The sequence below is a fragment of the Miniopterus natalensis genome, chromosome 12 (assembly GCF_054644295.1).
Source record: "Miniopterus natalensis isolate mMinNat1 chromosome 12, mMinNat1.hap1, whole genome shotgun sequence".
NCBI classification, from domain to species: Eukaryota; Metazoa; Chordata; class Mammalia; order Chiroptera; family Miniopteridae; genus Miniopterus; species Miniopterus natalensis.
In genome coordinates, this window is record NC_142092.1 from 49,680,520 (window position 1) to 49,696,652 (window position 16,133).

General features: G+C 51.9%; 1 protein-coding gene across 1 annotated transcript in view; it reads left to right on the top strand.

Annotated features, from left to right (window-relative positions):
- The first annotated feature begins 5,181 nt into the window (after window positions 1-5,181).
- CCDC180 (coiled-coil domain containing 180) overlaps window positions 5,182-16,133 on the top strand; it is a 45,979-nt gene continuing 35,027 nt past the window's right edge. Inside the window, 11 exon segments of the mRNA XM_087823214.1 lie at window positions 5,182-5,240; window positions 5,706-5,776; window positions 5,998-6,088; window positions 7,394-7,584; window positions 8,173-8,261; window positions 9,485-9,588; window positions 10,633-10,761; window positions 10,857-10,967; window positions 11,092-11,187; window positions 13,148-13,311; window positions 14,649-14,768. Coding sequence (XP_087679340.1) covers window positions 6,020-6,088; window positions 7,394-7,584; window positions 8,173-8,261; window positions 9,485-9,588; window positions 10,633-10,761; window positions 10,857-10,967; window positions 11,092-11,187; window positions 13,148-13,311; window positions 14,649-14,768 — 1,073 coding nt within the window. The 5' untranslated portion in view covers window positions 5,182-5,240; window positions 5,706-5,776; window positions 5,998-6,019.

Here is a 16,133-nt window from a genome sequence, read left to right on the forward strand (position 1 = left end):
TGTCTGAGGAGGCAGAGACGGGTGTGCAGGCATTCCAGGTAGGGGACAATAAGAGCAAAGGCATGGGAGCAGGAAAGGTCCAGGCGTGTTTGAGGAGGGTGAGCCCTCTGGTGTCTGCAGTGCAGGGCACTGGGGGCTGGTTAGACCATCCAAGGAGGCCCAGATGCCAGGCTGGGAAGCCTGGACATTCCTCTTTGTGCAGAGGGCCCAGTACTTACCCAGATTCTTCACATCCAAGCAGGAGGTCTCTGATGGCCCAGAATCTGTACAGAGTCTCACCATTCAAAGTGTAAGTCCCAGGAGGACCCACCAACAGGGTGAGGGAAGCCCCGTCCACCTCACAGAGCCATTGAGTTTCAGTAATCATCATCGAGCACCTACCGTGAGCCCAGTCCTGTTGCCGGGTGTTTGCCAGGCTTATCTCCTAGCTTAATTTCCACAACCAAGCTTTGTCCTTCTGCTTTTAGAAACAGAGAAAACTGACAATCCGGGTATTGGGAATCCCCAAACCACCACTTAGCTGTGTGGCATTGGCTACATTACTTCACCTTTCCTCACATATAAAAACAGGTAATACCCACAACACCCAAAATTATTTTGGGGATAAAATAAAATACAACCATTTCTAAGCTAGTGCCTGGTGTATCCTTAACTCTCAATAAATATCAGTTTTTGCTGTTTGCGATGTTACACTTGGTGGTGATCTGATTAATGTCTGCCCACCTCACTATGCTCAGCTCCACGAAGAAAGGATCCCCAATGGTCTCCCCTGAGGTAGTTGCCTTGCACGTTACTGCTGATTCTCCTCAGGATCTACACCCACCGGCCCTATTTGCTTCTGGACCTATTAGTAGACTCAGCCCTGGAAGTTACCTTGACCAGCAAGGGAGAGTGTGGGGGTCTCTTAATGGCCAAATATATGGACCCTTATCCTGGCAAAGCAGAACCCATCTGTGATCCATCAGGTCCCACCCAGGGAGGAGTGGCCACGATGTTGCTGACAGAGAGGCTGGGGCCTCTAGGGAATTTCTAAGATGTGCAGGGATGCTGGGCATCCTGGTTCACAGGTAGCATAAATGTTTATGGAACAAGGCTCCACTGTGGCTTTAAAAGGTCATCACAGATCTTTCCCCTGGACATGAAACAAGCAAGAAAAGGAATTCAGAGATCATGGACCAAGGTTCCAGAAGGATTTAAATCTAGGTAAAGAGTGATCGTTGGGTCCCTAGAAGGGGACTCGGGATGGAAAGTCCTGCCTGCCCTTAGTCCATTTGCAAATTACCTTCCCCTGGCCTTGTCCTTTCTACGTGGTATGTTTCATCTCTTCACATTTCCTCCCGTACTTAGTGCTGCTGCAGTTCCAGAGATTGAACTAGAAAACTACATGTTCCTAATATTTGCCCAAAAGAAACCTCAGCAGGAGAAGCAGAACATGTTCCCTCTTTCTTCAAAGCTGTAGAAGGGAAGCCGCTGTCCTGGGTGGGGGATGCTACAGGGGCCTTATGAGGGGTGAGGAGTCCTGGGCCTCTGCACACCTGGGAACCCTCCTTCCCTCCAATTCTGTCCAGGTCCTAACTGTTCTCAGACATGGGTGTAAAGAGTCCCCTCCTCCAGCAAGTTGTCCTTGATGCCAGCCCCTACTTCTCTGTTCTCAGACTCTCCCAATAAATATACGACACAGAGGATGGAGCAAGGAAGGTCCTGCCTGTGGGGGCCTCTGATTTCCACTTCCCTACCTTTCCCCCCAGTGAGTGCCACAGCTGCTCACCTTGCTCTTTTTCTGGAGGTCAATCGGATTCCCCTGGGAAGCAGACAGCCTAAGTCCATCAGAAAGAGCCCCCAGCTAGCCCATAACTAGTCCTCCAGCTTCACCCTTTCTCATGCTTTGCACTACTATGAGAGCCCTCGAGGGGCAGGGCACACACAAAACAGCTCTGGGACCTAGGTCAACGCTGGGCTCCAGAGTTGGGGGGACATGAGAGATGAGGCTCAGGGACCTTCTAGCCCAACCCTTTCTGATGACAGGTGGGAGACTAAGGCCTCAGACAGGAAGGGACTTCTCAGTCATTTATGTACGACCTGACTTGGAGGAATCTGACATCTCTCCCCTCCATGGGCACTGACTGAAGGAGAGGCCGAGTCCATCTCCCACAGAACCTCCTGCACCTTTGCGTTCAGGCAGCTCTGCTGCTTCACCAGCCTGGGGAACTGGGATGGGTGTCTTATGGGGGAGCCTCCATTCATTTGTCCTCAAGATGGGCATGATGCCTCAGCTCACAAGGGCGGCTGAGAGGCTCTCCTGAGAGGTTTGCCAAGTGCTGAGAACTCAGGGCTCAGTACAGGGGAAGGGTAGGGATGGGGCGCTCTCTTCTACCAAGTCTCAGGATCCTGGTGCTCACTTTCCTGCCCCCAGACTCACTCACTTCCAGATAATCCTTCATCACAGTGTCCAGCATCGCCAGGTCAGTAAGGAACGCGCCCAGGAAGGGGATGACATCCTGTGCCACTGGGATGGGAATGGTGATGAGCCCCAACTCTCAGGTGCTGCCCTCACAACCTCCCCTGAAAACGCCTCACCCTCAGCCGCCTGGCCCACCCCAGGGTTCCCGTGTGGAGCAGCCTAGGACCCTGAGCAGCCTCCCTTCAATTCCCCCAAGAACACCAGTCTGCTTCTGATCACCATCCAGGGCCTGCTTCTGGCAAGTCACAGAATTTGTGGTCCCAGGTCCCTCCATACCCCTCCTCCCTTAATTGATTCTGCACCCAGCTCTCCAGGACCTCCTGCTAGTCACTTCTTCTGTTTTTTTTTAAATATATCTTTATTGATTTCAGAGAGAGGAAAGGAGAGGGAGAGAGAGAGATAGAAACATCAACAATGAGAGAGTCATTGATCGGCTGCAGCCCGCAACCCAGGCATGTGCCCTGACCGGGAATCGAACCCTGACCGCCTGGATCCTAGGTCAATGCTCAACCGCTGAGCCACGCACCTGGCCGGGCCCTACTAGTCACTTCTAAGGGAGGGTTCGGGCACTGTGAAATCAAGGGGCAGGGCTGCAGGAGGAAGGCCCCCTTGGTTTGGAGGCCTCCAGCTGAGAGGGAGGAGCCCTCTCTCCACTGACCCTGGAGCCTCTCACCCACAGGCACACTCGCCTGCTGCTCTTGCCTCTTCTGGGCTCTCTGGGGGATCATCTCCAGAAGAGCAAATTTGGAAGGCTGCTCCTGTCAGGATCCAGGACAGGTCATTGATGTCATACTCCACCCCATTTCCCCCCAGAACCCCTAATCTCGGACCCTGGACATTTGACCCAAGCCAGCAGGTACCAGTGCTACCCCATCCTCTAGCGTGCTCAGATTCTAGGACAATCCCAGCTCGAGCACACCCAGTGTGTGGCCCTGGGCCTATGGCCTGACCTCCTTAAGCCTATTCCCTCATCTGCAAAGTGAGGAGAATTCCACCTGCCTCCCAATGTCTCCTGAGGACTGAATGTCATATTACTGTCATCACTGCTCTCCCCTCCCCCTCCAGGCAGAGCAGGGCACAAAGCTCCAGCACTTTCCTTTCCTCCGTGAACCTCACCGCCGCCCTGGGAGGCCTGCGCCTCAGGATCGGCACCCTCCTGATGAGTCAGAGGCCCACTGAGAAGAGGCTGCTCCCCCTCCAGTCAGAGGCCCTGTCCTCTGGGCTCTCAGGGTGTGTCTAGGCCCCCAGCTGGGCTGAACCATGAATGGAAAAGGGTGGGCTGTCTCAGGAGCCTGGATGAGCCTCACCGAGGTCTCTGCCCCCGAGGCTGGGCCTGAGGCCATGCCAAAGGCTTCACCTTAGGACATTCCCCTGCACAGCAGTCTGTCTTTATCCACTCAGGAAGGGCACTCTCCAGAGGTGCCATCTCTGACTGACAGGGTAGGGGGTGTCCAGGGAACAGAGTAGGAATACTTTGTTTCCTCTTAAACACAAAGCTCCTGACTTCAATTCTGAAAGGATCCAATAAGAACCCATCAGTTCTCCAGACTCTTAAAAGCCATCTAGGGCATTTGTCATTGCCAGCTAGACACCTCGCTGGAAATCCTGTGATTGATTAGCAGTGCTTGCTCTAGGGCAGAAGGGGAGTGGAAGAATGCACTCGTATCTGTCCCTGGTCCAGCCATTTAGACCCAAGGCTAGGCAGCCCATTTGTCCACCTGGCCAGTGGGATTCCTCTGCAGAACCCAGCCCTGGTGCTCTCCCCGTGGAGATGCAGTGGAGAAAAGAGAAATAGCAGAGGCATGGCTTCCTGAGGACAGGTCCCCTCCTGAGGACACGTCCCTGCAATCCAAATTGAATTAAAAGTTAGTAAGGCGCACGTGCCCTTCAAGAAACACCTTCAATAGGTGCTCTGAACTCCTGTATTTGACAGCAACCCACGTACAAGCACTCAGAGAGGAGAGGTAAGGGGTGAGGAAGGTGATACGGGGTCAGGCTCGGTGGGTGGGGTGCTTGTCACGGGTAGCGGACTGGAAGCATGGGTGGGTTCGGGATGTGTGCAGGCGGGCAGCTGCCAGCAGAGGAGCAGGATGAGGAAGGGCAGGGGGCGGGGCAGGGGCACATGCCGGCAGAGTGAAGAGTTAGCCGAAGCGGGGACAGTCAAGGCGGGAAGCAGACGTGGGGCCTCTGCGGTCACCGAGAGGCTGTGGGCTGGATCCGGTAGGGGCTGCAGGGTAGGTCAGAGCTGCACTTTCGGAGGGTTCCGTGGCAGTGGTGGGTTGGATGAATGAACTCAAAGAATCGTGAAATTAGCCTTTTTATTATAACTCCAGGCCTGAGCCCTTCAACCTCTTAGTCTGAGACAGAGGTGGTTTCTGTTAGAGACGCTTCCCACGTCTTACAGCCAAGCGCCGCTCAGTGCGACTTCCCGCGGAGGTTGGTTTTAACCAAGTAAAGAAGATGGGACGGATTTTCTTGACCGTAATTAAGGGCTCAGAGCTACACCTCCTGTCCCCCACTAGTCTCCAGGACATTCCGTGCTGCCCGGGGCCCCCTGACAGCCCTGAGGTAGCCCCCGGACAGAGCAGAAACTGGCCGGGACGGTCGGGGTTGACCGAGAGCGCGCCGCTCTGGGGGCGCTCCTGTTGCCAAGGGCAACCCCCCCCCCGGGGAGAGGCAGGGAGGGCGGGGCCCCGGGACTCGCGCTCTCCCCGTCGCCTTGGAGACGGAGTGTGTCCTGTGGCCCCGGGGGACTTGAGCGGTGCTTTCTGAAGTTGAGGTGAGGTCGCGCCCCCGGGCTCTGGGCCTCTCTCCCCTCGGCGGGGTCCAGGAGGGGTGTCCAGGGGCTGCCCCTCCCGTCGGGGGCTGGGGGAGGGGGGCTTGGGGCTTGAGCGGGGCTGCTGGGTCTTCCCCGCACACTGCAGGCACCTAATTAGCCCTGCCAGAGTCCGGCTGCCCCCTCCCTGGACTTCCCCCTCCCTGTGTCCGCTGGGGGGGGCCGGGGGGGAAGCGGGGGGGGGGAGGGTAGGCTGTGTTCAGCGCCAGGTGTGGGGTTCAAGGTCGGGTTGAAATCTCAGTTGACACCTTGGGCGCGTTGACTTTTCCCAAAAGAGCTTGGGAGAGTGAATCATAAAACAATTATCAAAAATAAAACAAAAATAACAATAAAAAAACAATAACAACAATTTAACAACAAATTTAATAACAACAAAAATAACAACAATTTATTATTCTTCACCCCGAGGTTCCGCTGGGATTTGCGTCCTGCGCGACTGGGAGAGCCAGCCTTCCCTGCCAGCTCATTTGTTGACTGAGGTTTATCTTTCTGCTGCTTCGCCCCCCTCCCTTCTTTTTGTTTAAAAAACGCTGAGGCTGGAGAGGGGCCCATGCTTCCTCCCAGTCCCACCTCATCTGTGAGGTCATGTCCCCTGGAGAGAACTTGTCCTTGGGATGGGGTGGGGACGTCTATCTCTCAACTTCAGGCCTTAATGAGAGCAAACCCCAGACGTGATTCTTGGACATCTGCTTCCCCCCAGGGACGTCCAGCTAGTGGCCAAGATGTCTTCAGTGGGGAAGGTGTCCCAGGTTCCCAGCGGGAAAGTGTACCAGCAGATCTTCGAGGCTGAGGTAGGCCTGTCCTTTTGTCCCCCCTCTTCCTGCTCCCCAAACTTTCCTCTGTTCCCCAAACATTCCTTTCCTCCCCTCCAAACTTCCCTCCCTCTGAAGCCTTCCTTGCTTGGGAATCCAATGAAATAAGGGCTTGGAAAATTGCTTTAATTTTAAAAATAATTCTTATTCTTAAAATATAAGAATATAAAATTAGAATGTCTATTTTGTAAATTAGAAAATTTAAATTAAAAGCTTTAAATTCCTCAGAAATAGCCATAATGAACCATTGGGTGCCCTGGGTCTTTTTTTTTTCCTATGCATAAAAGCATTTCTAATTTTTCTATTTAAAAACTAAGATTGATTCTATACTAGTGTTTTAAAACCTGATTTTCCCTGTTAACAGCATCTCACAGACTTTTCCCATGTCAGTGGGCATTCATGCACTTCGTGACATTTAGTGGCTGCCTCGTTGATCTAGGGCTTCCTGTAATGCATTAAAATAACACCCTCTTGACAACCACATAGGTGTTGGAATTGCCTCGTCATCTATAAAAAACGCACAAAATGATATCTTAAAAGAAATACACAACTTGAACACTTCCTTTGAAGTTCTGTGCTGCTTATTTAAAAGGGATTTGCATTCCTACTTTGAACCCTAAAAAATGTTCTCTATGTAAGGTTTGGAAATTATCAAAGGATAGAGACCAAAGACACAAATGATCCTTACTCACATAACCCTGCTCCCTGGAAGCAGTACAACATTCTTAATGTTTGTCATATTTTCTGTGCATTTCAGAGAGCTTTCCTGACCAGAATGTTTGGTCATTTTTCTATGCATTTAAAATGTGAAGATCATGCTGTATAATTCCAGTTATAATTTTTAATTTATGCTTTTAATTGATATGTTTTATGGCATATCACATCATAAGCATTTCCCTATGTCACAAAAAAATTCTTTCTAAGTCTCATTTTTAATAAATGCCTAACATTCCATTGAAGGGACCTATGATGTCCCCTCAACTAGGGAGTATTGGACAGTTCCATTTTTCCAGTTCCTTGTGATTATAAAAACTGCTGGGATGAGCATCTTGGTGTTCATTAAAATTTCTTAAGAGATGTCTTCCTGGAAGTGGCTGAATGGCTGTTATAGGGAGTGGAGAACCCTCTGTGTGAGGTATCCCCTACCTGGGGTTGAAGGCCTGCAAAGTGCCTTCCTGCTGGCAGGTTCCCACTGGGTCTTCTAAGACTGCACAGTCAGCCTGAGGGTGCTGGGAAGTCTGTGCTCTGACCCTTCCCCCCCAACTGGATCTTCTGCGGATTCAGGTGCAGCTGGTCCACGCCCTGCTGGCCTCCAAGAAGCAGGATGCGGAGTGTCCCATGCCCCCGAAGGATGGTAGCAGGCCCTTGATGAAGAAGGTGGATATTCCTGAAGGGGAGATGCTGTCTCCTCGACAGCGCAAGTGGATGCAAGGCCTGCCCAATGACTGGGTCACGGAAAACCCTGTTCTCTACAGGTAGGTCCGGCAGTCCAGGCCGCACGCCCGCACACTGGGGGTGCATCGGAGCCTTCAAAAACTCCAAAAGAGCTCACACAAGATGAGGGGCAGTAAGAATGAAGGCGCAGGGAGGTAATACCTACTTTGCAGAACTCTTTGCTTCTCCTTTTCTCCCCCCCGCCCCTCATAATTACTGTTTGAGTGCTGAGGGCCAGACAGTGGGCATGGGGATCCCACCCTCCTGGAATTTGAGGCCTCTCCAGTAAATAAATAAGCTGGGGTCTCCCCAAAGGTGGGAAGGCTCTGACACAGAGGATGGGATGGTGGGACAGGAGTCCGGAAGGCTCTCTGAGGAGGGGCCTCAGCTGAGACCCGAGGATGAGGGAGGGGGAAGCATGGGACAAGGCTCTGAGGCTTGGTCCTAGGATCCATGGTGTCCACTGGCAGGAGATGCCCGGGCAGTTTGCTGGGAGACTGGCACGGCCTCTGGGCAGCCTGAAATCAGTGGGCAATGTGTAGGGTCCCTCTAGAGATTCCCTCATGTGCCAGAGCTGCCCTGAGGGTGAGGGGTTGGGGTTTTATTGTTCTTTTCTGCTTCTGCCTCAGGGAAAAGAAAAGAACCAAGAAGGAAAAGGCTCAGGAGAGTGAGAGCGCCATCGCTGCCCGAGAAGTCCGGGGCCTCACGGACACCATCGGTGAGCCTCTCATCGGCAGGGGACAGCCTGGCAGGGGCCCCAGAGAGCCCTTGGGGGACTCCTGGGAGCTCTAATACAGAAGCGCCTGGCGCCCGCATTGTGTGGAGTTCTCGCTCAGTCTTTTCCTGGGCCTTCTCCCCTCAACCTTCTCCCCGGGCCTTCTCCCCGGGCCTTCTCCCTTCAACCTTCTCCCTGGGCCTTCTCCCTGGGCCTTCTCCCAATGCCGGGAGCTGGCAGAGGAGGAAGGCACTGGCTGCACTGTCAGGATTTACTGATGAAAACTAGTTGGTAAAGGGTGATGTTTGCTTTACTGTGATTTCACAAGAAAATTTCTCAATTCACATTTTTTTCCTCATACCACATTCTTAGTTGACTTTACCCCAATATGAAGGCTCTTTTTTTTTTTATGATTAAAAAAGTAATACATGTCACTATAGAAAAACAAAGGAAGGAGATAAACAGAAAGTAAAAACTCCCGCTCTACAATTCCCCCCTTCTTTTCCCAAGAGTGCCCCCCACCCCCCATGAAGTCACGTGGTGCCCAGCTTCCTGCATAGGATCAGGGGCCAGCAGAGCCAAGTGAGATGGCAGACCCTAGAGCAGAGGGCCCACATCCAAATCCCTGCTCAGCACTGACCCTTTGTTTTTCAATCCCCATGCCCGAGTGGCCTCACTTATAAAATAAGACCAATGAGTCATCCCTAGGCTGCAAGTTTGATCCCTGCTCAGGGGGCAAACAATCGATGTTTCTCACATGGATGTTCCTCCCTGTCTCTCTCTCTCTCTCTTCCTCTCTCCTTTCCTCTCCCTAAATATATCCTCAGGTGAAGATTAAAAAAATAATAAGACCAATAAGTAATTGAGGTAGAACCATACCTGGCACATGTTACGTGCTATGTAAATGTTGCTTATTCTTATTTGTGTATGTGTTTCCTTCTGTCAAACTATTTTTTTATAAAATGTAAATGGTCCCATTCTTCACACACCATTTTGGAACTTTTCTCCAGCATTTAGCTGCATGTGCAAGACTTCATTTCCTGTAGCACTCAGGAATCACCGTCATCTCTTCTCTTTCTCCTCAAGCCCCTCGCCCTGCTGGCCTGGTGTCAGGAGCCATCTCCTAAACCAGGGCACTTGCTGCCTTGCTGCCTTTTCTGGGTGGGCGCTCTCCCCTTGCCTTGGAGCCCTGAGGGCGGCCTCCTCACCTCTGTTTTCTCCCCCAGTCCCCGAGAGGGTCAGCACCGTCACTCTTCAAGGAGACTTTAAGAAGAGGAGCTACGAGAGTGCTCTGAAGAATTTTAAGGAGGAGATCACTCAGATTGGGATGGTGAGAATCCTTGCCTTTGCTCCCCTCTGTCCCTTGGCCATTCTGAAGGCAGGTTTGTCACTGCCCCCACCCCCCTTTCCCCCCAGCTCCCAGGTTCTCAGAGGCCCACTTAGTGTTGACAGAACCATAGTAGCTATGTTTGAGTGGCTCGTTACCAGTGCTTTTTATAACCTATGTCAGGTTCTGTCATTACTCCCATTTTACAGTTGAGCCCAGGAGGTCTTGTCCTACTTGGCACAGAGGGGGCCAAGTGGAAACTGAGCCCCAGGTCTGAAGCCAAAGCCCAGCCTTTGATCTCCCTGCTTAATTCTGTTCATGGAAACCAAATGGCCTGATCCCCCATTGACAGCCTGGCACTGCCTGACCCTTAAGCACCACCCTCACTTGGCTCCCTGTCCCTCCCCAGAGACCTCACCCCTAACCACACTGGTTCCGGAATGTTCCCTAATGAGGCCGTTCTTGACCCTTCCAGATCCTCTCTGAGCCACAGATTGTAGTCACCACTTTCTTCCTGAGTCCTCTTAGACTCATGTCGCTCCCCTGGATTCCAGGAGCTGGCTCTGTTCCCAATGTACCCATAAAGTGCTCACCCAGCAAGCTCACCACTTTCCCAATACGTCCCACCTGGACCAGAGCTCTGTTTCACCCATGAGCACTGTGGCTTTGGTCACACAACATGACTGAGCCTTAGTCTCCTCTGAACTAAACCTGGAATTCTTTATGGGCCACTACTTTAATGAATATTTGTTGAGCCCCAACTGTGGGCCTGGCCAAATGCCAGCACTGACTTCCCAGGCTGTGATGAGGTCCCAGAGAGTCTGAGGACACGCGCTCAGCTCCGCGTAGAGCAGGGCGTCCGGCCCATGGCGCCTGCCTGAATGGTGGCTGCCCCTGTGCTCTAGTTGGGAACCAATTAGTGAACCTTGGCTCTTTCGGCCTAGGTAAGGACTGTCATTTTTGAGACAGGACAGGGCTGATTCTTCCTCGTTACGGGTTGGGGGCTTCCTTCTGCCCCGAGGCCATCATGCTCCTGGCCTCTTTCAGGAAATGGAACCTCTCATCTTGGAGCCAGGAGCACGCCTTCTAAAAAAGCTGGCTGAGTTTGACGAAAACATCAACTGTCTCTTCAAAATGGTGGAAAATGACAACAAGCTGGAGAACTATGACATCCAAGTAGGGCCCCCTCGGGGGCTGGTGGCCCCACCCGGCCCTTCTCCTTCCCTCTCTGCCCTCGGTCCTCCCAGCCTGACCCAGACTTCTCGTCGCAGACCCTGGGGGAGCTGTGGGACCAGGTGGCTGAGAAGTTCCTGCTCCAGAAGCAGGGGATTAAGGAGCTGGATGAGACGCTCAACTCGCTCGAGTTCTCCCGGGCAGATAAAGTGAGTCAGCCCGCGACGGGCTCTTGGTGATTTCCACTTGTGGGGTGTATGAGGCGCCATCCGTTTCCTTTCAGTTCTCCAGGAAAAGAGAGAGGCACTAACTATGGCACCTTGTCGTTTCTAGCTAAAAAACGTGTTGAAGAAATATGTGGAAATCATAGAGAAAACTTCCTACCTCATGCAGCCTGACGTGTACAGGCTGATAAATAAAGAATCCATGGTGAGTGGTTTTCATGTGCAGGGGGTCAGCCCACGGAAGGAGGAGCCAGGAGCCCAGGGTGCTTCAGAGCCTGGTGTCTCAGGAGTGATGGCTTCTCAGAGGTCACATTTCCAAGTAACCCAGGTTGGCCACTTAGGTTCAGGTTCAGAGTCTTAGTTAAGTATTTTCAATAGAAATCTTCCTAAAGTACATTTCATGCTTCCCTGCCATCTTAATCCCAGTTTGCCTGACACAGCATCGTCATTTTGAGCACCGATGATTTTACAAGCATGCACTGGGCCACGTCTCAGCTACCATGTGCAGTACAACAGGCCACTGTGGAGGCATCACCTCGCAGTTGTCAGTCGCAGGGTGGTTTGTGCTCTCATGAGTGACCCCAGCCTACTCTGTTTGTCTAGTTTTTCCGGTGGTTCTTATCCTTCCTCCTGCTGGCTGTCATTCCCCTTTGCTGAGCCATGCCTGTCCCCACTGCTTCCCTGTCCACAACCCCAGCCTCCCCCGGCTGCTTTCTTTCAGATTAAAAAGAAAACACAAGAAATTCAAGGTTGTTCTTGATGTCTCCAAAGTCAGTGATGTCTGTCTCCTCTGCTGCATGAAAAGACGCTTCTTTTGGCTACTCAGAGGCGCCTTTTGCCTGCATGGGTTTCCAGACCCTGTACAGAAAGCTGGGCAGCCAGATAACAGTGAAGGGAGTACAGCATTCAAATCACAGATGACCTCCAGCCCAGGTCTGTGCCTTGCAGTCCTGGACAAAGCTCGGCCAGGGAGTGAGCACAGATGACCCTCTTCGCTGCCCAGACACGAAAGCTCCTGAAATAAGTCAGCCCCTGTACCTGGAACTCCCTGTCCATAAAATGGGGATAGTAATACCCCCCAGTACTTGTTGGGAGGCTGATAACAGAGGGCTCAGCAATGGCAGCTCTCACTGAGACAAGCGGGAGTTCCTAACTTTTACCCATTTGATCCACTAGGGGGGGCGTCAGAGTTAGTAGCATCCCGGTTTTGTTTCACTGTCTGACTTTCCTATGTTTATTTTACTCATTATAACAACTGGCATATGCTACTAGCTCTATGTGCATTTATCTCATCTAATTTCACAAATTCCCTATACTGTACATATCTTCATCTTATGGCTGCAGAAATGGAGGTTCAGGAGATACTTACCAACGCTAGAAAGTGCAGCTGGCATCAAGCCTCAGGTTCCAATGACAAGTGTTACAGGAAGTATTATTCACTGTGCTTGGCAGGTTCTCACCCCTGCCCCAAGGAGGTGCCTAGAGGCTTTTAGGAAGCGTGTGGAGGCATTTTTGGATGCTGTAGACCCTGGGGGAATAGGAGAAGCTGCTCTCAATGAAGGGGGCAGCCATGCGAAATGGCAGAACAGTACCACACAATGAATTTCCCCACTGCCATGCCAAGGGTGCCCAGGAGAGAACCACTGGGAAGACTGCCAAAGAACGTTCTAGTTCTGGCCTCCTTTGGTAATTGGGTCCCAGTTCTCATCACAGTCATATGCAGCCAGTCCCTGATGGCATAAGCTCTCTACTTTTGGGAAAAAATTATTTAAAAAACACACAAGAAAAACAGTTAAACACTGAGACCACTGGATGCTTAACTCCAGTGAACCAAAATCGATGTCCTTAATGAACTGTCGGAGGTGGCTTTGGAGCTGGGCTGAAGCTCACGTGGTCACAGTGCGTGGTTAAGCCTTTGGGAAAGACCTTGGTCACTGTCCACGGCTACTGAGCCCCAGGCAGCTTCTTTGAGTGCCCAGTGACCCCTCAGGACTCCTCAGACACTGCCACCACCCTGCTTGGACATGGCTGCACCGGGCCCCAAGCCCTCAGCCTGCACCTCGCCTGGTCCCTCTCCAGCCTCCCACCCCCCCTATCCAACTGAGCCTTGTTCTGACCTTCGAGAACCCCTGGCCCATATAGAGCCTGCCTGCCTCTGACCACAGGTCATAAACGAGGCCCTTCTGGGCAACCGGAGGGCCATCGCGCAGCTGTTTGTCAATCTGATGGAGGCGACACTGAAGCAGGAGCTGGAGAGCCGCCGCCGCTGGCAGTGCCTGCTCGATGCCTGGAAGGTTCTCAAGAAGGAAGCCCTGGTGCAGAATCTGAGGTCAGTGGCTGCCCAGCTCACCCGGCCGGCTGGCGTGGGCAACAGGTGGCATTCTCCCTGCCTTTTTGCCATTGCTTTAAAATGCTGTTGTTTTTCTGGTGGTAAAAGTAATATGTGCTCATTTTTTTAAAAGTTAAAATAGATAGAAAAGTAAAGAAGAACTTTAAAATCACCACGAGTCCCTTACCGCAGTGGGGAGCACAGCTGATGTTTGGTGTATTTTCTCCCAGGCCCTTTCAGACCATGCTGCATATGTAGATTTGTATCTTCCTATCTTCAGGAGCATTTTCTGAAAGCAGCACAAACTGTTTGGAAATGTTAGTCTGGCTATCTACCCAATTTCCACTCTTTACTCTTACACATAGCCCTGTGTTACTGGGCCAAAAAGAATGGCTGTCCCTAAGGCTTTGGTCCATCTCACCCTCTGGTGGCAAATTTCACCCACGGGAGGGAAGGTGAGATGAAGGCCCATCTCCACACTTCCTCATCCGGGTGGCATTTTTGTTAATACTGACACAAGGGTCCCAGACCTTTTGGCCAACAAGAAAGGGGGTCTTCTGCTAAGAAAGGAATTCATTGGGCCAAGATGTCTGAGGACACCAAAGAGAGCCTGTCCATGTGTGCTGCGGGTCGGGGGGTGGGTGGCTGGTCTGTACATCCACATTCCTAGATGGGGAGCATTAGAGCCTGACCCCGAGGGTGAAGGAAAGTGTGCTGAGACCTGGCTCCGCCTGTACTTTCCCTGTGACCTTCATCTAACACTTGAACATTCGGAGCCTTTCTCTCCTTATGCAAAGCAGGCACCGTGTGGACCGGTGATAGGGTGTCAGTGATGGTCAGCAAGACACTCCATGAAAAGTCTGCTCTGGGCCTGGGAGCTTGTTAACAAATGTCCATAATCATCCACAGTGATGGCAGGAGCTGACATTACTGGCCATTTCCTGTGAGCCAGGCACGGTGCTAAGACCTTTGCTTGCAGTATCTTCTTGGGTTTTTACCATCATCGGCTCCATTACAGAAGATTAAATTGAGATTCAGAGTGGGGGGTAGTGACTTGCCCACAGTCACAGAGCTGGCAGGTAGCGGCCAGGATCCTCACCCAGATCTGTGCCTGCTGGTCCGGTGTTCTTAGCGCCAGAGCCTCACTGTCAGTCCCTTGGTTTTCTCCTCCACTCCTTCCCTCCCCTCAGTGTACCAGAGGCCCAAGGTCAGACGAAGGGGTTGGAAGAGGTGTAAAGGTCCTGGGGTTCTGAATGTTCTTACCATGGGTCTCATCCCTCTGTCCCATCCACCTTGCCCCCCCTTTCTCCACGGTGCCAATGTGTCCGGACACCCAGTGAGTTTATGGCCAGTGAGAGGATCCAGTCTCCGCCAGCTGTGAAGAAGGAGCTGGAGAGCATGCTGAAGAACCAGGAAACCCTGCAGGGAAAGCGGCTGAGTCATCTCTACACCATCTGGTACAGCAGGACAGGTCCCTGGGGAGGGGTGCCTCTGGGGGTCCACAGGGGAGGCAGGCATAGTCCTCAGCACTGACCTGTCTCCTGAGGCATCCTCCAGACTAGGCCATCATCTCCTGGTTCTCGGGGCCTGGGCTGGCCTCCTGGGCCCACATTCTAAGGTATTCCAGCCCCAGTGACAACAGTGAACATGATACATTTGCTGTAGGAGGAGATTTAGTGTAACTGTGCCAAAGAGCTTGGAAGGAGTCAATGGCAAGGAGTGAAGTGGGGGGACAGTGAGAAGAGGGAGGGGCCAGGGTAAGGGGTTGGACTTTTTCCTGAGGGCAGTGGGGAGCAGAGTGGCTCCATTAGCTTTGCAGTTTGGAGGGTGAGTTGGAGGGGTCTGAGGCTGGAGGCCAGGAGGTCAGTGAGGAGACTGCTGCTAACAGACAGGGGACCTGTTAGAGACTGTGGACACCTGCCTCAGACCCGGGTCCACCCAGCTCTAATTCCATAATAAGCTGTTTGGCAGGAAGCACACTGAATGTTCTAGACCTTGGAAGCCTATGTCTGGGAAACCTGTAGCATCCACTCTCAGCAGCAGGTTGGAGCCTGTGTGGTCCTGCAAGCTGGAGACAATGTCTTCCTTGGTCCCTCCCATCCTGGTAACCCTGAGGCTCGGGTTCTGGTCTCCCCACCACCGAGCCTAAGTTCTCCTAGGATATAAATGACAATGAGAGCCCCACACAGCCTCCCCCTCGGCTGTTACTTCCCGCTCCACATACAGACTCATAGGCATGGTCACACTGGTACAAGATTTCTATGCAACAAGAGAGGGCAGGGAAATTCTCAAGGCTTTTCCCAGACTCTGCTGTGTCCTGTTTGCTAATGTCCCATTGGCGAAGTCCAGATCCAGCGGTGAAGAAATAGACTCCACCTCTTCATGGGAGGAGCTAATGATATTTGGCCATTTTTCAATCTGTCACACTTTTTTAATGACTTCACAAAAGGATTCACTGTCCTTTACTTACACAATTCCTTATTATTGGATATGAAGATTGTGACTTTTTGTGTTTATAAACGGTAATGTTAAGCAACTGTCTTAATACATAACTTTGTATGCATTTTATATGATCTCAGATTAGGTTCCTCGAAGTGGCTTCCTTGGTCAAATGATGTAAGCTGTTTGTTTTTTCGCATTAGGAAATTCAGTTTTATTTTTTAAGTAACAGACTCGGTAATGTGAATTACCTTCTCACGAGGTGTGTTCTTGGCACCAGGAAACCCCCATCAAGTCACTTTGTTTCTTCGGTATTTTCACAGACAGTACTCAGAGCACGCTCCCTGCAGATGCTACCTATTTCCATAAGTGAACGTTCTGCT